General features: G+C 50.2%; 1 protein-coding gene across 2 annotated transcripts in view; it reads right to left on the reverse strand.

Moving 5' to 3' along the window:
- The window catches only part of LOC135911970 (aldehyde dehydrogenase 1A1-like), a 360,058-nt gene that overhangs the window by 304,389 nt on the left and 33,790 nt on the right, over positions 1-21,879 (reverse strand). Inside the window, exons 1-2 of one of the 2 annotated variants that reach the window (XM_070527411.1) lie at positions 19,202-19,399; positions 7,951-8,055 (exon numbers count right to left, since the gene is read on the reverse strand). In XM_070527411.1, coding sequence (XP_070383512.1) covers positions 7,951-8,055; positions 19,202-19,240 — 144 coding nt within the window. In that variant the 5' untranslated portion in view covers positions 19,241-19,399. Of the gene's footprint in view, positions 1-7,950; positions 8,056-19,201; positions 19,400-21,879 lie in introns of those variants that run through there. The other variant, XM_065444352.2, reaches the window with a different exon arrangement.

Raw genomic sequence — 21,879 nt, forward strand, 5'->3', positions numbered from 1 at the left:
GCCGAGAATCCGGATAGCATCCACCCTCGGAATATATCCTCCGTCGTTTGTGCGCAGTTTTATGTCGCATTCGGCGAGTGGTTTCCACCCCTTTGGTTTCGGGCCTCTGCGCTTGGGTCGATAAAGTAGCAGTTCCGACTTGTGCGGTGAGCACCGAAGGCCCGTGGACTCAAGGTGTCTCTCGGTAGCATAAATCGCCTCTTGCAGGGCCGTCTCTACCTGTCCGTCACTACCTCCCGTACACCAGATGGTAACGTCGTCTGCGCATATGGTATGACTGATACCGTCGATAGCAGAGAGTGTCCTGGATAGTCCAATCATGACGAGGTTAAAGAGGGTTGGGGATATGACTGCCCCTTGTGGCGTCCCCTTAGACCTCAGCTTGATCATGTCTGAAGTCAGGTCCCCGATCTTAAGGGTGGCTTCTCTGTTTGACAGGAAAGATCTCGTGTAGGAATGAAAGTGCTTCCCCAGGTTAAGACTCGAGATTGTGTTCAAAACGAACGAGTGAAGAACGTTATCGAAGGCCTTTTCCAGATCTAGGCCTAGTATGGCTCTTAGTAAAATAGTCGAAAAACTACTCGTAACACGCTTATCAAGTTAGTTATCAAAATTTCATATCCTATCACCAAACCAATTTGGGTTTAGGGAGGGATACTCAACTGATTTGGCATTAATGGTTCTAACAGACAAGATTCGACTGGCAATTGACACTGGAAATGTTGCTGGCGTATTAATTATTGAAATTTCCAAAGCGTTCGATTCACTTCTTCATAACATACTTTTTGCTAAATTAGACTCTATTGGTATAACGGGCCCCGGCACTGCGATTATTACGTAACTAGTTGAAAGATAGACGACATACTTATCAATATCCAGCCCTTACTCACACCCTAAAACAACTAACATTCGTGCACCACAAGGATATATATTAGGACCTCTCTTGTTTTTAATATACATTAACGACTTCCCACAGTGCCTGAAATCCTCTGACTGTATCCTTTACGCTGACGACACTACCATCTTCTCCTCAGACAAAAGTCCTTATTCATTAATGTGCAAGCTTAACCAAAACGCGGCTAATATTGTAACCTCGTGCCGACTAAACAGACTACACATTATTACTGCAAAATGTAATTTAATCTTCTCAGCTAAGCAAAAGCATATCTCAGTGTATCCATCGCTAACCTTTGCTTCCAGCACACTTTATCCTACTGACAGTGTAATGTTTTTTGGCGTCATATTAGATAAACACGTAAAACTTGATGAGCATGTTTTATCCTTAGCAAAGAAGGCAGCATATCGAATTAGAATAATAACTAAACCTCGCAATTTCTTTAATATGAATACACTCGTCTCCCTCTACTACGGCTTTATTCACACGCATATTACTTATTGCATATCATCATGGGGAAACACGCATCCCACACATTTATCCCCACTACAGCATACCGCAAATCAAGCAATTTGCATCCGTACACGTAGCAGCTACACATTGGAAGCATCTCCATTGCTCACCTCTAACGGTATTTTATCGTTACAGAAACTAAATAAATGCTTGTTTATAAGTCTATTAACGGAAAGCTCCCATTCCCCATATTTACTAACAGCCAGTATCCACATTCCACATCTACCCGTTTAGCTTCTACCAACAGCTCTTTACTACCAAACCCTAGAACTAATTACGGTAAATTTACTACTAATTTTTCAGCCACACTACTTTGGAACTCATTATCGTGTCATATTAAGATACTCTCTCATTTTTACACATTCAGATCAAGAGAGAGCGTAAACTTTAATTTCAAATCAGCAAGATTTGAGTCCGGCGTCTTTTAGTGGGTCTGGGCACCCGCCGCGGACGCGGTTCCGAGACCTTGTCTCGAAGCGGCTTCCTCGGCTCGCTGGACGGCCCAGAGTTGTTCTGTCAGGTCAGAGCTGAGCAGTGCGGTCATCCAGCGTGACTGGAGGCTGGCGGTGGAAGAGACGGAGGGGTCGGCACTGCCCGACTTGTTTGTTAGGTCCCGACACTCCCATAGCATGTGATTTAGTGTGGCAACCTCGCCACACGATGTGCATCTGTTTGTAGTGTACATGTCTGGATACATGGCGTGCATGAGTCTGGGGTTTCTGTAAGAGTCTGTTTGTAATTGTCTGAAGCGTACTGCTTGCGTCCTGTCTAACATAGCGTGAGGGAATGGGTATATGCGTCTTTGTAATTGGTAGTGTGCCGTGATGTCGTGAAAAGTGGTCATACGATCCTCCCATGCCCAGACGTTTGCAGTACCCCGCGGGGGCTCTTCCTCCGATGCTGCTCGGTGAGTCAGGCCTCGAGCAACGCCGTGAGCCGCTTCGTTGGGGGTGCTCATTCCAGTGTGTGCCGGGATCCACAGCAAATGCCTTCGGGTATCAATGTCGGCCTCTCCCTGGTGTATGGGATGTCGCTGGAGTATCTGATAAGCCTCTTGCGAGATGCGCCCATTTGCAAAATTGCGAATTGCCGTTTGCGAGTCACAGATCACGTATGTAGCTTTGGTTTGTGTGAGGGCCAGTGCTATGGCCGCTTCCTCTGCCGCTTCGGCATGTGCCGTGTTCACGGTGACGCTCGTGAGGTGGTTGCCTCGGTGGCTGGTAACTGCTGCCACGAAACTCTTCCTGTTTCGATAGCGGGCTGCGTCGGTGAAGACCGCATCCTTGTCGTTAGAGTAACTTTTGTTCATTTGTTGTGCCCTGGCTTTACGCCTCCCCGTGTGGTGTTGGGGGTGCATGTTGCGAGGCAATGGGGGTACGTATAGTTGCTCGCGTATGGGTCTTGGTATGTCTACTTTGACGCCGTGTTGCGAGTGGTATGTGATGCCGAGATTTTCAAGCACGTGTCTGCCCGGGCGGGTCTTGGATAGGCGTTCAAGTTGGGACACTTGTTGCGCCTCCACGAGTTCTTCGAGCGTATTGTGTAGGCCTAGTTCTAAGAGCTTGGTGGTGCTGACTCCAGGCGCAAGTCCCAACGCACATTTGTACGCCTTGCGTATGAGCGCGTTGAGCTTGTTTTTTTCAGCAACCGTCCAGTTGTGAAACGCTGCCGTGTACCTTATCTGGGAAATGACGAAGGCTTGGATGAGTCGGATGACGCTGCCTTCGCGCATGCCCGCGTGTTTGTTGGTGATGCGTCGAATGAGCTGCATCGTGCTGGTGGCCTTTGCCGTTATCTTGCGAAGTGCTTCGCCATTGCCACCCTTATGCTCTATCATCATTCCTAGTACCCGGATTTTCTCTACTATCGGGATGGGTAGGCCATTTGATGCCGTTAATTGGATCTTTTGCTTTTCCTGGGGGGTGTAGCATTTAGGTGGGCGCCCCTTTCTGACTGGTCTATACAGCAGCAGTTCGGATTTTTCGGCCGAGCAGGCGAGTCCCGTGCCCACGAGGTAGTTTTCTACGCATTGGATGGCCTGTTGTAAACGTTGCTCGATCGCTCCGTCGCTGCCCGTTGTCGTCCAGATCGTAATATCATCCGCGTATAGCGTGTGATGCAGTCCTTCGATTTGAAACAGTTGGTCGGGCAACCCCAGCAGGACGAGGTTGAAGAGCATTGGCGAGATCACCGAGCCTTGCGGGGTGCCCGAGCTGCCGATGTTGATTTGCTCTGACTGTAGTTGCCCCACTCGCATGCGAGCGGTTCTTCCCGTGAGGAAGTCTCGGACGTAGTTGTACGTGCGCAGGCCGAGATTTAGATTGTCTATTTGTCGCAATATGGCATCGTGGCGAACGTTATCGAAGGCCCTCTTCAGGTCCAGCCCGAGGATGGCTTTCGTCGAACGCCCCGGATTGTCTATGATTTGGTGTTTTAGTTGCAGAAGGGCGTCTTGCGTGGAGAGATGTCTTCTGAACCCAATCATGGTGTGTGGAAATAAGTCGTTGTCCTCGAGGTAATCCGTGAGTCTATTGAGAAACGCGTGCTCCATTAACTTGCCCACGCAGGACGTGAGGGAGATGGGGCGCAGGTTTTCCAGCTGTAATTTCTTTCCGGGTTTCGGTATCAGTGTGATATTTGCTTCTTTCCATTGTCGGGGTAGCTTGCCGTGCGCCCAGCACTCGTTAATGTATTTTGTTAGTTTCTCGATCGATCCGTAATCGAGATTGCGTAGTGCCCGATTGGGTATTCGATCGGGGCCAGGGGCCGACTTGGTGTTCAGCTTTACGAGGGCCGCCTGGATTTCGGCTACGGAGAATTCCTCGTCTAGGGTGGCGTTGCTTTCTCCTGAGTAGTCTGGATATATTTGCGGTGGCGTTTGGGATATGTAAAGGCGTTCCGTATCCCGTAGGAATTGTTCTTCCGTTCCCCCGTAAGCGTGTATGATTTTGTATATGCCTTGCATGTGTGTGGTCTTGGTGTTGGCGGGATCGATCAGGTACCGCAGTATCTGCCACGTGCGACGCGTGGTGAGTTGACCATCCATCTCCGCGCATTTCTCTTCCCATTGTTGATGTTGCAGGTTAAGCGCGTGCTGTTCTATTTCTTTGTTGAGCTGTGCTATCCGTTTACGCAGTCTCCTATTGTGTCTCTGTTGTTTCCATCGGTGCTGCAGGTTAGTTTTGGCTTCCCACATGTGCAGCAACCGGGAGTCTATTGTCTCGAGCCCAGCTGTCGACGGTATCGTTTGCGTCATGCGCTCGATATCCCACCGCAGTTGGTCGGTCCACTGTTCTATATCTGTGATGTCTTCCATCTGTTGCTCATCACGATGTTTGCGTAGCCGATTCCAGTTGGTGATCTTCATTTGACGACCGGCATTGTGTTCCTGCGGACCGCCTTCTGCTTCTATGGAAATAATGTAGTGATCGCTCCCCAAGTCTTGCATGGTGTTTGTCCAAGTGACTTTGCGTGTGTTGCGCGTGAAAGTAAGGTCCGGCGTCGTGTCAGTGCTTACGCTGTTGCCCTGCCTTGTTGGTGCCGCGGGGTCGGTGACCAGCTCGAGTCCGGCGTATTGCGCTGTTGCCCATAGATGGGTGCCTTTGGGGTGATCGTGCTTGTAACCCCACGCCGTGTGCGCTGCGTTAAAGTCCCCCCCAATGAACAGCTGTTGCCCCTTGGCGATGTCGATTGCCCGTTTGAAGAGGACATGGAAGCGGTGCTGGCGGCATCTGGGACTGCTGTAGACGTTGAGTACGAAGATGCTATTGCGGGTCTTGCGTGGTGGAATTAATTCTACGAGAACGTTTTCGATGTCTCTGATTTTGGTATCGTGTTCGATAACTGTGTGCGCTCGCTTGACCAGTGTGGTGACGTTTGGTTTCTCCGCCTTGCCTGTTATGGACTGGTACCCCGCGAGTTTGGCGGGACCATTCGTTTCCTGCAGTATGATGACGTCTGGGCGTTCGGGGATCGTTTTCAGGTATTGTTGTAAGTGCGCTCGTTTGTTTTGGTAACTTCTGCAGTTCCACTGCCATATCGTGTGTTTTTGTTTCGATGAGTGTCGGGCCATGCTTATATCTTGTTACATGTGTTGCGCCGCTTCCCTATGCGACGGTACGATCGTGCTGTTTGCGGCTTCTAATCTCGACAGTCTGAGGTGAACACTCTCCAGGCTCCGCTGGATGGTACGCGTGATGGACGCGATGATAGTTTCCTCGAGATTGCTGAAGCGAGCCTCGAGTGCATCTATTCGCGCGTCGCGTATCGCTGCGCGCGTGCGTTTGGGTCGTGTTGCCTCTGTAAGGGTGGGAGTGGGTCTTCGTTTGGTATCGGGGAACTCGACCTCGTCGTCCTCTATGGGTTCCTCTTCTGTTCCCTGCGTGGCCTGAGTGGTCTGTGAGGGAGCTGGCCTGCGTTTAGTGTGGGGGTATACGACTTCGTCGTCGTCTATTGGTTGTTCTTGAGTCTCATGCATGGCCTCTGTATCGGTACCGCTCTTCACGGCATGCTGGAGTTGTTGTATGAGGTCGTCTTTTTCGCGAATCTGTGTCTGCATGTGTTCTATTTGCTTCTGAAGCGCTTGTATCGCCTGTGTTAATTTAGTTACCTCCGTCTCTGTTTTAGCGGGTGCTTTGTCGCCAGCCTTCGTGGTTGGTGCTCGTTTTCCCGTGACCGCATCTGCCCAGCTCACCTTCTCGGTGGTTTCGGTGTCTCTTGTTGAGGTCCTTCTGGGGGTGCGGCTGCGAGACCGGCGTTGCTGCTGCTGCTGCCGTGGGTTTGGGGTGCGGCTCCGGGACCGGGAGCGGCCTCGGCTGCGGGTCCTGGATCTCGAGCGTGGCTTGCCGGCGGGGCTGGTGGCTTTGGCGGCCGCCTCCGCTTCCTCGTTGGCCCTGTGTCGTTCCCATTGCCTCTTTGTCACGACGTAGGGGGTCTTGTACCTTGCGCGGCAGTTGCGATCCGCTGTCATGTGTGTTCCCCCGCACAGCTTGCAACGTGGGGAGCACTGGTGGTCGGGGCCTGGGTTGAGGGCGTCACAACCACGGCACACTTTGTCCTGAGGATTGGGGCACACATCCATGCGGTGACCGAGTCTCCCGCAGCAGTGACACATGTCGACTTGCTTGCGATACAGGGTGCAGCGAAGTAGGGCGCCGCCGTACCTGACGTAGGAGGGCACTCGCGGTCCTTGAAAGGCCACTATGACCGTCTTGGTGTTACTGAGCCGTTTGGCTGCCAGGGTGTCGGGGTTGCGGGCGTGAACGATGTTGGTGTGAATGGACTTGGCGTCCTCCTCCAACGGGATTCCCCTGATGATTCCCTTCACCGTGTAGTCGGGGGCCGTCTCATAGGCACTGACCTCGTGGCGGCGATCACCGATGGTGATGGCTTCTAGTTGTCTGTACTTAGCGGCGTGAGTAGCGTGAGGTGTACTCACGACTATGATGTTTTGGCGGTTGTTGGTGCACACCGTGTCCTCCCCTGCTTCTTGCCCCGGTACGTTGGCCGCCCGGTAAATGGCCGACGCGAGGAGCACGGTTCCGGTGGCGGCAACGTCGAGGCCTCCTCTTGGTCGTATCACGACCTTGAAATCACTTCGTGGGAGTAGTGGCATTTTACTGTTCCTGATGACTTGCTGCTTGACGTTACGCTGTCTTTGACGTGAACGCTGTCGGTCGCCGTTCGCTCCCTCGCCGGTGCGGGAGTGGGTTCCGTTCTGGGTGTTGCTTTGCGCGGCCTCGCGGTTGAATTGGGTCTTGTATCGAATGGTGCACCAACCGTTGCCTTGGAGAAACTCTTCAGGGGAGATGTCCTCCCCGTTCACTTGAACTTCCATCACCGCTCCGGCGAAGCGAGCTCCGGTGAGGGTTAGCGTGGAGCTGGTCAAAAGCCTCTGTGATTGGGAAGGAAGTCGTTTCCCACCTTGAATATGGTGCCAGTAGAATCTTGGTGACTTCCTGCACACGCTGGTGTTACATTCATGAGGTGAATGAGCGATAATCACAGCGAAATTCTTGGAAAACGGAGCCGACGTGAAGTGCGTTCGCTCCCTTCGGCGACTTCTTCTTCGTAAATTCAAACCTTCGTAAATTTTTCCACTCAATATAACATTTTGACCGTTATCGTTATATTAATGATTGCTTTGTGTTATTAAATACCTTACAGCGTTAGCTAGTGACTAACTTAATGTGCTCTCTTGTATGATAGCATATAACTGCTTGGTATTTACATATTCTACTCATTTGCAATGGGAGGTCCCCTGTACAGTCCGTTGACTATAGGACATCCCTCAGTATCTATGTATAATCCCCATTTGTAACCTTATTATTATGCACAATAAACAACTCTCAAAGAGTCACCGCGACGATACCCCGCACACCTAAAATTGGCATTTCTATAAGACGAAAGAATAGCGAAAAGAATGGCGACACCACGGCTAATGATCGAGAATATACCGCCTAGACTAAAGGAAACCTCAGCAAGTTTGTGAGGATTCAAAGTTTCCAAAGGAAGGCATACACACGCGTACATTTCGAACTCACCTTGCTACCTTCTTGGACATCGGCGATCTTTTCCTCATTGACCGGGTTAAAAGTGGCGAATGTCTTCCCAGACTTGGAGTCGACGAACTTGTTGTTGATGAATATCTACAATGCCAAGACAGAAGGTCGGCAGTAGTTAGTTCTCATGAATGAACTGAATGGATGAGGGGAAATTAGGTTGTGGGGGAAGAACTATAAAATAGGAAACTTTAAGAACATACTTAGTAGGGGCTTTGCGCAAGTTGCAGGTCAAATACCTGAGTGTTTTCGCACATGTGCTAGTACTGTACCTTGACAGATAATGTATGAGTGAGTCCTGTATATTTACATGACAGCGCACGCGACACACTTTAGTATTTTGTGGTAAGCGCGACGCTTGGGTGGCGACGTTCTCGAATGAAGGGAACCGCATTTCACTTATTTGTATGGCTTATCAGTCATTGCCCATGTACTGCACCGGGTATTAACTGCATTATTATTGTTTTGTAGCATACGGTGATTGTCGAAACTTATTATTGTACGATAAATAAGTTATCTGCAAAAAGTACCATGCTCGAAGATACGTTAACGGTCAAATCATTAACACAATGTTTGAACGTAAAGGGGTAAGCGCGCTTCCTTAATGTGCTCCAGATGTAACATGTGAAAAGTACGAGATTAAATTGTTAACTGTGTAAACTTCTGATGATGGAACAAAAATTTCTATTTCAAGACACTGTTAACGAGTTCTAACACAGACCCGATAATTGGTTCATTAAAAGGCATTGAGTGTCTCTCTCGAAAGCCAAGCATTAATTTAACATACTGTTACGTGGTGGTGACGTTGAAGAACACAGTAGCAATACTGTGAAAGACAAAGCTAACTTTTATTGGGCGAACCTGTGCCCGCAGAAAGAGGCTACACTTAAGGGCCGTTTATAGTCCGACGTAAAGCGCGCGCGCGCGCGCGCGCTCGCGCACGCTACGTTACGTTGGCGAAAACAACTCCTTCTACAGTCCGACGCACTGCAGCGCCGACGTAACCGGCGGCTGCCAGCGCTCCCCGACGGGCCCGGCGCAGATTTGGCTCCTGCTCCATTCGCACGCCGGCGCCACCGACTGTGTCGACCCACAAAGCATTGCGCGCGAAGAAAAAGGCGTCAACACAACTCCTCAGACGGCTTTTGCGGACGGCGCGCGACTTGGCGAACCTTCTGCGCATGCTCCGAAGATAGCAGCCTACGGCGCGTGCGTTGAAGTATAGAGGGGATGGCATCTCGGCTTGCGCAGCGCAACCGACGTAGCGTGACTGACCGCGAACGACGCTCGCCCGCGCGCCGATAACGTCGGACTATAAACGGGCCTTTAGAGCACAACGATAGCGGCGAACACGGTCGGCGATCGTCGAAAATCAGATCAGCGGGTCAAGCGCATCGGCTTTTATACAGAAGTCGTCGAATGTTCCAGACTAATCGTTGGGACCCGCGTGCCTTCCACAAAGTTCTACACCATTCGCGTCAGGCGATGAAATCAGATAACATAAGGTTCGGCGACAACAGACAGTGGATAGAAGTATCGATAACTTTCCAGAAACTTCGGATACATGCAAGCGCGTCCCGCGCTGTGCGATAACATTTGTTGAGCGGCGAAACGTGGTCGCCCGATAAAGATAAGTAAACGTGTCATTACCCCCCTCTTAAAGAGCATCGAGCCGATGCTGCAAACAAACGAAATAAAGAAAAGCACTCTTACCAAAGAAAACAAATAAATAAGGAAGTTCGTCAGCATCCGTAAAAGGGTTTAAGGCGCACCACGTGGACCACTTCAGATCGTGCGCGGCGCCTCTGTGAATGCGAAATGCCGTCTGGCACGACCTCGTAGTCCAGCGCGCCAATACGTCGGATGACCTTGTAGGGTCCGAAAAAATTGGAGGACGCTTAAGCTTCGCCTTCAAGAGTGGGACGCGACAGCGTTCCCGTCGACCCGCCAAGGGGTATAAGACAATGCGCTACGGCACAGCGATCACTTACGATGCGCCCCGCATCGGACTTAGCGCCCACCTATCACGCGGTGAGCGTCGAGCAACGCAGCGTTCGGCGCGGCAACGAAACGTGCGCCTGAGCGAACGGAACGAACCAAAGAACTCGCTGTCTCGGAGGGGAAACGATCTACGCCAGCCAAACGTCGCGATCAGCTCGGGCAGAGAGATAGATAGTAATCTAAACAAAGGACCGGGAGCACGGCGAAGCGTCGTCAGGGGAGAGGGAGTCCCGCGACGCGCCTGGCAGCGGTCCCAATGCGCGCGCGGCGCGCCTCCTGTCGGGGCAGCGCCGTACATTGAGAGGAGGGGGTCTTCTGTGTTTGCCGCAAGATGGCTCTGCGTGTGCGGAAAGCGCAGAAGAAATGCAGCGGAAACGCACTTCGCAACTCGTGTAATTGTGACTTCTGTACGTTACATGTTCATAATTACCGATATACACCGCAGTATAACTTTCCACGGCTCGTTTCGAAGGCAACACCGCATTCACTAGAGGCGCGTTTGCACCACTTGGAAGCATCGAACTCGTGGCTGAGTGGTAGCGTCTCCGTCTCACACTCCGGAGACCCTGGTTCGATTCCCACCGGGCCAATCTTGGAAGTTGCTTTTTATTTATGAAGCGCCTGCCGTGATTTATCACTCACGGTCAACGCCGCAAACGCCGACGCCGACGCCGACGACACCGGCTTTTCTGCGACACGAGCTCCTTAACGCTATCGCGTTAATAGCGCCGCAATAGTTTCTCACTCAGTCCTCGTCGGCGTATCGGGGTCCATACCCAAACACGGTCGCCGGGCTGGTACTCGACGAAGCGTCGTCGCAGGTTGTAGTGTCGGCTGTCGGTCCTCTGCTGGTTCTTGATCCGTAGACGGGCGAGCTGTCGAGCTTCTTCAGCGTGCTGGAGATAGGTAGCGACGTCAAGATTTTCCTCGTCAGTGACGTGCAGCAGCATGGCGTCGAGCGTCGTCGTCGGGTTCCTGCCGTAAACCAGCTTAAATGACGTGATCTGTGTTGTTTCTTGCACCGCCGTGTTGTAAGCGAATGTTACGTACGGCAGGACCGCATCCCACGTCTTGTGCTCGACGTCGACGTACATTGCTAGCATGTCGGCGAGGGTCTTGTTAAGGCGCTCCGTGAGACCATTCGTCTGTGGATGGTAGGCAGTTGTCCTCCTGTGACTTGTCTGGCTGTATTGCAGAATGGCTTGCGTGAGCTCTGCTGTAAAAGCCGTTCCTCTGTCGGTGATGAGCACTTCTTGAGCACCATGTCGCAGCAGGATGTTCTCGACGAAAAATTTCGCCACTTCGGCTGCGCTGCCTTTCGGTAGAGCTTCAGTTTCAGCGAAGCGGGTCAGATAGTCCGTCGCCACGACGATCCACTTATCTCCGGAAGTTGATGTCGGAAACGGTCCCAACAAGTCCATACCGATCTGCTGAAAAGATCGGTAAGGAGGCTTTATCGGCTGTAGTAATCCCGCTGGCCTTGTCGGTGGTGTCTTGCGTCGCTGACAGTCTCGGCATGTCTTGTCGTAACGGGCGACATCGGCGGTTAGGTGCGGCCAGTAATACCTTTTTTATATCCTCGATAGCGTCCGGATCACGTGGCCTAGGAACAAAAGCTCATCGTAAGCGAAGCGGCACTTTTCCGGCTTCAGAGTAAGCCCTGATGACCTGATGGCCTCTAGTACTGTTGCAAGCCGCCTAAGGTGATCGTCGAAATTTTCGGCGAAGACAACGACGTCATCCAAGTAAACAAGACAAGGCTGCCACTTTAATCCTGCTAAAACCATGCCCATCAAGCGCTGGAACGTTGCAGGTGCCGGGCACCGTCCAGATGGCATAACCCTGAACTCGTAGAGGCCGTCTGAGCTGATGAAGGCGGTCTTTTCGCGATCTGTTTCATCGACTTCTTTTTACCAATAGCCAGACTTAAGGTCCATCGACGAGAAATATTTAGCGTTGCAGAGCCGGTCTAATGCGTCGTCTATCCGTGGGAGGGGGTATACGTCCTTCTTCGTTATCTTGTTCAGACGACGATAATCGACGCAGCAACGTAGGGTTCCGTCCTTTTTCTTCAGCAAGACTACAGGAAATGCCCAAGGGCTTTTTGACGGCTGGATGATGTCGTCGCGCAGCATTTCGTTGACTTGGTACCTTGTAGCTTCACGTTCTCGGCTAGAAACTCGATAAGGGCTCTGGCGGAGTGGTCGAGCACACTCTTTGGTTATTATGCGATGTTTTGCGACTGGTGTTTGTCGAATCCTTGATGACGTCGAAAAGCACTCTTTGTATCGTCATAGTAGACTTGTGAGCTGTTGTTGCTTAACCGTGGGGAGACTTGGATTTATGTCGAAGTCTGGTTCGGGAACTACGGTCGTATGGGTAGATGCGACAGAATCCGAGAGGACAAACGCACTGCTGGTTTCCAGAATTTCCTCGATGTATGCGATCGTCGTGCCCTTGTTGATGTGCTTGAACTCCTGGCTAAAGTTTGTCAGCAACGCTTTCGTGTTTCCTCCGTGCAGGCGAGCGATCCCTCTTGTGACGCAAATTTCGCCGTCGAGCAGTAGACGTTGGTCGCCTTCCATGACGCCTTCTATACGTCAGCAGGTGTTTCGATGCCGACCGAAATAACAATGCTGGAGCCAGGCGGGATGCTCACTTGATCTTCGAGCACACTCAAGGCGTGGTGACTACGAGGGCTCTCCGGCGGTATCGCTTTATCCTCCGACAGCGTTATTTACTTCGACTTCAGGTCGATGATTGCGCCGTGTTGGTTCAGAAAGTCCATACCGAGAATGACATCTCGTGAACACTGGTGGAGGATAACGAAGGTGGCAGGGTGAGTCCGGTCATGAATGGTAATTCTTGCCGTGCAGATTCCAGTCGGCGTGATGAGGTGTCCTTCAGTGGTTCCAATTGGAGGGCTTTCTCATGCGGTCTTAACTATCTTCAAATGGGCGGCGATGGGTCCACTCATGACGGAGTAATCGGCCCCTGTGTCGACTAAGGTAGTGACTGCGTGGCCGTCGAGAGGCAGGTCGAGGCCGGTGGTTCTTTGTCTTGCGTTGCAGTTAGTTCTTGGCGTCGGATCACGGCTGCCTCGCATTGACCAGTGGCTGGAACGTCTCGTCGCCAGGCCGTCTTTCATCAGCTTGTTCTTTGCTTCCAGACTACGTCGGGATGGCGGCGTCTCTTTGATATGTCGTCTAGACAGGATTTTCGACGTATTCGTCGGCGGCGGACGAACTTCGTCAGTTCGACGAACAGCAACCGCACCTCCATCGGTTGCTGCTTTTAGTTTTCCGGATATGGGCTCGCAGAGCGGCCCCGTGCTGGGCCAGTGTATGGATGACGCTGCGGCGACAGGTAGCGGCCTGGTGACGGCGAATGGGACAGTCGTTGAGGACTCCACTGAGTAGCGGCGAGGTAGTCGGTGATGTCACGAGGGCGTTCACCTTCCCGAGGGCGCGGTTCGGTGACGGCGAACCCTCGCAATCCCAGGTCGCGGTATGGACATAGATGGTACACATGGCCGGCTTCGCCGCAGTGGTAGCAGAGCGGGCGGTGGTTGGTGGCTCGCCAAATGTCCGTCTTCCTCGCGTAGCTGCGCTGGGAGACGGGTGTGCGTGGTGGTGGCGGCGGTGGTGGACGACGCAATTGCGGCGTTACAGGGCCCTGGCGTTGTCGCGGAGGGGTACCTTGGCGGCGGGCGACGGCGGCGTATGTCATCGCTTCCGGCTGAGGTTGCGGTGATCGTGGTTGCACCTCAGGGACTCCAAGCAGTCGCTGAACCTCTTCTTTGACGATTTCAGCGATTGAATCCACTTGGAACTGCAACCTTGGGTAGAACTTCTGCAGCTCCTCCCGTACGACCGCTCGGATGGTGTCGCGTAGATCGTCAGTGGCCAGTGATTGAACTCCGGCGTAGTTTCGGCGTAGTTCGTGTGCCGGTCGAATTGCCGGTTTCGCATCTCGAGTGTTTTCTCGATGCTGGTGGCCTCGCGAAGAAACTCGTCGACGGCCTTCGGTGGGCTTCGTACCATTCCGGCAAAAAGTTCCTCCTTTACACCACGCATCAGTAGGCGGACTTTGTTCTCTTCGGGCATTTCAGGCTCGGCGTAGTGGAATAGACGGCTCATTCCCTCCGTGAATATCGCGGTTGTTTCATAAGGTAGCTGCTCGCGGGTTTCTAATAGCGCTTGGGCTTGTTCTCGGCGTACCACGCTTGCGAATGTCTCCAGAAAGTCGCTTCGGAACAAGTCCCAAGTCGATAAGGTGGCTTCTCGGTTCTCGAACCACGTCCTGGTAGCGTCTTCCAATGAGAAGAAAACACGTCGCAATTTGTCGTCGCTGTTCCGGCTGTTAAATGTAGCGACTCTCTCATATGTCTTAAGCCAGCTTTCCAGGTCTTCGCATGTTGAACCGCCGAACGTCGGAGGCTCCCTGGGCTGCTGCAGCACGATGGGGGACGCTGGGGCTGCCATTGGGGTGAACTTGGAGGCAATCTTCCTGCTCGTCTCAGGCAAAAGACCGTGCTTCGGGGGCAGTCCTTGCAGCCTGCGGCTACCACGCTGGTTCTTGTTGACGTTGGTGAAGTCTTCCGTGTTCGGGCTTGGGTTACGGCTTTGTGGGGGTGTCGGGAACATGAACGCAAAGCACCTCCACCAGATGTCACGTGGCAGTGACGTTAAAGAAAATAGCCAAACTGGGAAAGACGAAACTAGCGTTTTATTGGGCGAACCTGTGCCCACAAAAACAGGCTAAACTTACAGAACGGCGACAACGGTGAACACAGTCGGCGATCGTCAAAATTGGATCAGCGGGTCAGGGGCGTCGGCTTTTATAGATGAGTTGTCGAATGTTCCAGAGTAATCGCGACGAAAACGCGAGCGGGCAGGCTTATACTCAAAGCGATAGGGAGACCCAAATAGATCAATGAACCCGAAGGAATTCGTGGTAGAATTGAGCGCGAAACTTAGATACGCGATCAAAACCACCCCCCTCCCGAGAAATATGCACCCGGAACACAATGTTAGCAGGAGAAAAGCGAGAGCGAAAGCTTTGTTGAAAGAAATTGAACAGCTAGGACAACAGGCGGCCCTTGTAGACGTTGCCTGGGTCAAATGCAAAGAGGCCTACACCGCCGTGGTGGTCGACAGCCGGGGCGAGGTACGGGACGCCATCACCATCTTCACTAAGGATTCCACGGTGGCGGAGCAAGCCGCGATTGCTCTAGCCATCAGGAACCGTAAATGGTCTTTCATCTATAGCGATTCCAAAGCAGCAATTAAGAGCTTTGACAAAGGCTATGTAGCTGGGACTGCGGCTAAAATTATCGACAAGGTCGAAACTATCAAAACTGAAATCCGATGGTTTCCTGCACATATGGGACAAGTGGACGAGACTCGGCCCAACCTCAACGAGGTGACGAACGACCTGGCACGAGGACTTGCTTGCCGTGCCGGTCAGAACCGAACCGACGCCCACTACCATTCCGGGGAACATAAAGATCACTTACTAACTTACAACGACATAACTAAATATTACTACTTGGGGCGTAGGCAATTCCCTCTGCCACACGTAAAATTGAACAGGGCTCAGGCAGTGACGCTACGTTTACTGCAAACCGGGACGTACCCCACTCCGTATTTCATAAATAAAATTCACCCAGAAAGAGAAATTAGGACAGAATGTAACGTGTGCGATGGCGTCATTGACATCAGACACATGCTGGCGGGCTGTCCCGCGACTCTCGCCGACCCCGAAGAAAAATGGCTTTACTGGCACAAGTTCATAACAAGCTCTTCATATCAAGATCAGCTACGGGCTGTCCAGAGGGTCCACGATGACGCCATAAGGCTCGGCCTGGCGGTGCCGACGTGGACGCGGCCCGCCTCGGTCTGAAAAGACCGGGCTTCAGGACGCTAATAAAGTTTTGTGAATGAATGACCAAGCGGATGGTATTAACTCCTTCCGGTTTCGGTTTTGGGCGCGCGCGTTTTTAACACCAGTTGGTACACGCCGCGCCGGCTCCGCTGTTCAGCGCGGCATTCATTTAGTTTTTTATTTTCGCTTCTGCTGAACCCCGCGTCGCCTTGACGTGGAATCGTTGCATTATTTAGTAAAAGTGATTGCGTACGACCTTTACAAGACTCCGCCGAATCCGTCAGGTGCAATTTCATAAAGAAAACGCAAAACGTCTTCTGAAATGATGAAATATTTATTTTTCTCTATATAAATACTCGTTCCGGGCTTCTTCTACATTCATTTAAAGTTGGGGCACCAGGTAAGCAGCAGTCGTTGCCGCACGAAGCTCCATCGGATGCCATCAGCTGAAAGAAAGTAATTTGCAAGCATGTATCATTTTGGTATATTCACCTCATAGGATACTGCATGGAGAGGCGAAACGTGCGAAAGTGGTGCATGAACGGCATTACAGATAAATTCACTTTTACGTACATTTCACAGCAAAGACTCCTACCAAACAATGCCATAAAATCTGAACAAAACATACAATTTTCAAGCACTCATTCCTCACCGGGCATTATTTCCTGCTCTTTAAGTGCACAAATGCACGGGTGACTGCGCGTTTCCAAAATAGCTTGGCCTCAGTCGACGTGATGGTGCGCCAAGTACACAGAGGTGGCTACAACACAGGCTCAGCCAGACCATGTCACACGCTCGCAGAATGCCTTGTAGTCACACTCAAGACAGATTCGTGGGTGCAAAGCCTATTTTCAGTCGCTCAGAATACATAAAGGTCATGTTCTTGAGCTCCTCCGTGTTATCTTTTACGCGTCCTGCCAGCGCACGGAACACTCCCGTGTTATCAGTGTCGGCAATCGCTCGTCGCGTTTTCGACAAGCGTGAGTACCGAAATAGGGTATACGTTGTTGCAGGGCTATAAAGTGCGTCACAAACTTGTCCCACTAAAATTCAGTACACGCAAAACTCACTATGGCCAGCTTGCTTTTTTTTTGCTAACAGCTTCACAGCCCCAGGCGCGGCGAGCATGCCTCAAGATATCCTAAAAAGTTACCAAATAAATTACAATACTTTTGCGGGTCAGAGAATGCGTCACGAACTTCTACCAGTAAGATTCAGTACACGCGAAACTAACTGTGGCACACAGCCGAGCTCCTTTTCGCTAACTGCGCCACTACGCCGAGCGCGGTCATTGTGCTTGAAAACTACCCCCAAAAGTAGTGAAATTAGTTAAAATAATGTCTGGGGTCAAAGAAAGCGCAAAAATATGTCCCGGTAAGATTCAGTATACGCGAAACTGCGTCACACGGCCAAGGTGCTTTTCGTTAGAAAGCCAGGTGCGGCGAGCGTGCCCAAAAACTACCGAAATAAGTTATAATTATGCTTGGGGTCATAGAAAGCGTCGCAAACATTTCCCAGTACGAGTAATTAACTCATTAACTAGGCTTGGATTGCAGAGCTGTTTTTCGATTACTGCGTCACTATATATAGGTTCAGTTTTGTGCAGTAAGCCTAAATGTGCTTGAAGTGCGTCGCAGGCTGTCAAACAAAATTCCTCACCTTGCTGTAGTCCAGTAGTGCAGCGGTGCCGTGTCGAAATGCAGACGGAACACAAGAGAACGCCGGGAGCCCCAAAAACGGGCTACATCCAAAAGAGACGGTTCGCCGAGCACGCGAGCTTCACATGCTCAGCCGGCCTCGCTCACTACTGCGGCTTGTCTGGCGCCTGACGTATGCACGCGCGTCTGGCGTGCCGCTAGCTTGTTGCTAGGCAACGCAACGAAAATAAGTTGCCAAGTATAAGTTCATTTACACTCAAAACTTTTACACTTTTAGTGGGAAAGAATTAAAAAAAACGAAACCTTGTCTGGAAGTTTATTTCACATTCTTTTTTCTGATGCTCGCGTCAACTAACGGATGGAGTTGAAACTAGGCGTGACGTGTTTCATGCTGCCAGTTTTTGAAGAGTGTCCCCTCTTGTTGAATTTCTCTCTCTATGGTTCGGCGATGACAGACAGCGGATAGAAGTGATAGAAGCACCGATAACATTCTAGAAACTTCTGATACGTGTAGACGCGTCTGCGCTGAGCGATAACATTTCGTGGACGGTAAAAGCGCTCACCCGTAAAAGATAAACGAATTCACATGTCAATATCCCAAGAAATTCACTTCTTGCAAATTTTGGAGGTATATTTCTCCAAAATTATATTTATTAATAATTCCAATTTATTTTTAGCAGACATTGTAGTAACAGGAAAAAAGGGAGAAAATTATGGTAGCTGAAGAAGTGACGCCGTTTCTGAAAAAAAATTTATTAAAACGCAAGTTTTATTGCTTTTTACTGAGCCAAATCAACGTGGAAAACTCTAAAATGCATTCAATTATGACGTCATGTGAAAGAAGGATGCCAATACAATGCACTAAAATAAATTTTTTATTGCGCCTAGTTCCAGACTTGAATAAAAAAAAAACGTACCTCCAACCAACTTTTGCACCTTTGTTGAAACTTCAAAGAGCGCTCACGTCATCAAAAATTCTTTTTCGACGAAAATACTTTGGTGAAGCATTAGTCACAGAATAGCCATGTCGCTCAATTTTTTTTCAAAAAAAATCAATGGTGGTCACTTTTGGGTATGGGACGTTTCGCATGGAATGACCGTGCTTCGATATGATTCCTCGTGAAAAGATGGTCGACGCTGGACGTCGACGTCGGATTTTCTGCGACACGGGGCCGTTAACGCTGTCGTGTTAAAAATAGCGCGCTATGCATAGAAATAATAGTGTGAACTTCTTTAGCATAACAAATATTTCGCAAATTTGAAAAAGAATTCAGCTCAGAAGGGAAGTCGACATGGCTGGCTCGAGTATAAAAAAATATGCGTGTTCTAGAAATTTACGAACGATGTATGGTGAAAATATATCCTGCAAGTTTTCAAATTGCGAAGAAGTGCTCCCAATGCCGAGCCGCGATAATGTGCACTCATTTCACGCAGTAATGTGTTCAACTATATTACGACAGTACGTCTTATTTGTCTCCTTTCCTTTGCTTTCACTCGCCATGAAAGTATACTGTCGACCACTGACCATTTTTAGAGAGTCTACGGGCAGAGTCGAAGAAAGACTACGAAAGCCTCGAATATATGCTCCGGGAGCGCAGCGAACTTTTGAGGACATTTTTATGATAGCCGAACCTCTGGAGAAGAGGCGCGAGGCATGCAAAGGGCAGTCTTCATGGAAGAGGTCCCACCTGAGAAAACTTGATCACGGGATTTCGGATTGGTCCCATGGCGTGTCTTTTTTCCGAGGAGAAGAGCCGGCGTAGGAGTGAACGTCTGCTTGCCTGCAGCGGCGCACGAGGACTGCTCTTCTCGGCCCGCACCGAGGAGGAGCTGATAGGCGCAAGTGGAGGGACTTGAGAGGCCGCCCCGACAATGGGCAGCGAGCAAGGCTGTGACGCCCGACGTGATATTGTCACGTGGTAGTGACGGCGAAGAAAGAAGCAATACGGTGGAATACAAAACTAGCTTTTATTGGGCGAACCTGTGCCCACAAAAACAGGCTACACTTATAGCACAACGATAGCGGCGAACACGGTCGGCGATCGTCGGAAAAAACTGATCAGCGGGTCCAGCGCGTCGGCTTTTATACACCAGTCGTCGAATGTTCCAGATTAACTGATGGGACCCGCGTGTCTTCCATAAAGTTCTACACCATTCGTGTCACGCGGTGAAATCTGATAACACAAGGTTCGGCGACAACAGACACGCGGATAGAAGCGTCGATCACTTTCCAGAAACGTCGGATACATGCAGGCGCGTCCCTTGCTCTGCGATTACAGTTGTTAAGCGGCGAAACGTGGTTTCCCGATAAAGATAAGTACACGTGTCAATATGAAAAAAAAAATCCATGTACTTTCAGCTTACATATCTTTAAGATGCCCTAGTTACTTCTACAGCCAGCGCTAAATGTTCTCAGCGATAAATGCTCAACGCCCGTGCGTATGGGTTGGAGAAGCCCTTACACTCTCTGAGCATTTTAATTTGCCAAGCCGCAATTTAAGTTTAACGTCGCAAGACCATAAGCTTTGCATTTTTCAGTCACACTTTCGTTCTCCCAGAAAATAATAATAATAATAATATTTATTTACCATCAAGGTAAATGAAGGAGGCTGCAGCTAAAGCTGCACGAACAAACGGCAGCTTGACAGTAGTGTTCCTGTATACGCTCCCTGCGGGAGCGTATACAGGAACACTACTTGACAGGAGCCCGCAGCGCCCTCTACAAGACGGCAGTAGAAAAGGTTACAGAAAATAACGCCGAAAACATACATAGGAACCGAAATGAACACAATGAATACAAACAAAAAACATCCAATGAGACCGACTAGGTACCTTATACACAGTGTTGCCGTATTTCAGCATTCATCATCATCATCATCATCATCATCAGCCTGGTTACGCCCACTGCAGGGCAAAGGCCTCTCCCATACTTCTCCAACAACCCCGGTCATGTACTAATTGTGGCCATGCCGTCCCTGCAAACTTCTTAATCTCATCCGCCCACCTAACTTTCTGCCGCCCCCTGCTACGCTTCCCTTCCCTTGGGATCCAGTCCGTAACCCTTAATGACCATCGGTTATCCTCCCTCCTCATTACATGTCCTGCCCATGCCCATTTCTTTTTCTTGATTTCAACTAAGATGTCATTAACTCGCGTTTGTTCCCTCACCCAATCTGCTCTTTTCTTATCCCTTAACGTTACACCTATCATTCTTCTTTCCATGGCTCGTTGCGCCGTCCTCAATTTGAGTAGAGCCCTTTTCGTAAGCCGCCAGGTTTCTGCCCCGTAGGTGAGTACTGGTAAGACGCAGCTATTATACACTTTCCTCTTGAGGGATAATGGCAACCTGCTGTTCATGATCTGAGAATGCCTGCCAAACGCACCCCAGCCCATTCTTATTCTTCTGATTATTTCTGTCTCATGATCCGGATCTGCCGTCACTACCTGTGCTAAGTAGATGTATTCCCTTACTACTTCCAGTGCCTCGCTGCCTATTGTAAATTGCTGTTCTCTTCCGAGACTGTTAAACATTACTTTAGTTTTCTGCAGATTAATTTTTATACCCACTCTTCTGCTTTGCCTCTCCAGGTCAGTGAGCATGCATTGCAATCGGTCCCCTGAGTTACTAAGCAAGGCAATATCATCAGCGAATCGCAAGTTACTAAGGTATTCTCCATCAACTTTTATCCCCAATTCTTCTCAATCCAGGTCTCTGAATACCTCCTGTAAACACGCTGTGAATAGCATTGGAGAGATCGTATCTCCCTGTCTGACGCCTTTCTTTATTGGGATTTTGTTGCTTTCTTTATGGAGGACTACGGTGGCTGTGGAGCCGCTATAGATATCTTTCAGTATTTTTACATACGGCTCGTCTACACCCTGATTCCGTAATGCCTCCATGACTGCTGAGGTTTCGACAGAATCAAATGCTTTCTCGTAGTTAATGAAAGCTATATATAAGGGTTGGTTATATTCCGTACATTTCTCTATCACCTGATTGATAGTGTGAATATGATCTATTGTTGAGTAGCCTTTACGGAATCCTGCCTGGTCCTTTGGTTGACAGAAGTCTAAGGTGTTCTTGATTCTATTTGCGATTACCTTAGTGAATAGTTTGTAGGCAACGGACAGTAAGCTGATCGGTCTATAATTTTTCAAGTCTTTGGCGTCCCCTTTCTTATGGATTAGGATTATGTTAGCGTTCTTCCAAGATTCCGGTACACTCGAGGTCATGAGGCATTGCGTATACAGGGTGGCCAGTTTCTCTAGAACAATCTGCCCACCATCCTTCAACCAATCTGCTGTTACCTGATCCTCCCCAGCTGCCTTCCCCCTTTGCATATCTCCTAAGGCTTTCTTTACTTCT

This window comes from Dermacentor albipictus, chromosome 10 (assembly GCF_038994185.2).
Source record: "Dermacentor albipictus isolate Rhodes 1998 colony chromosome 10, USDA_Dalb.pri_finalv2, whole genome shotgun sequence".
Taxonomy (NCBI): Eukaryota; Metazoa; Arthropoda; class Arachnida; order Ixodida; family Ixodidae; genus Dermacentor; species Dermacentor albipictus.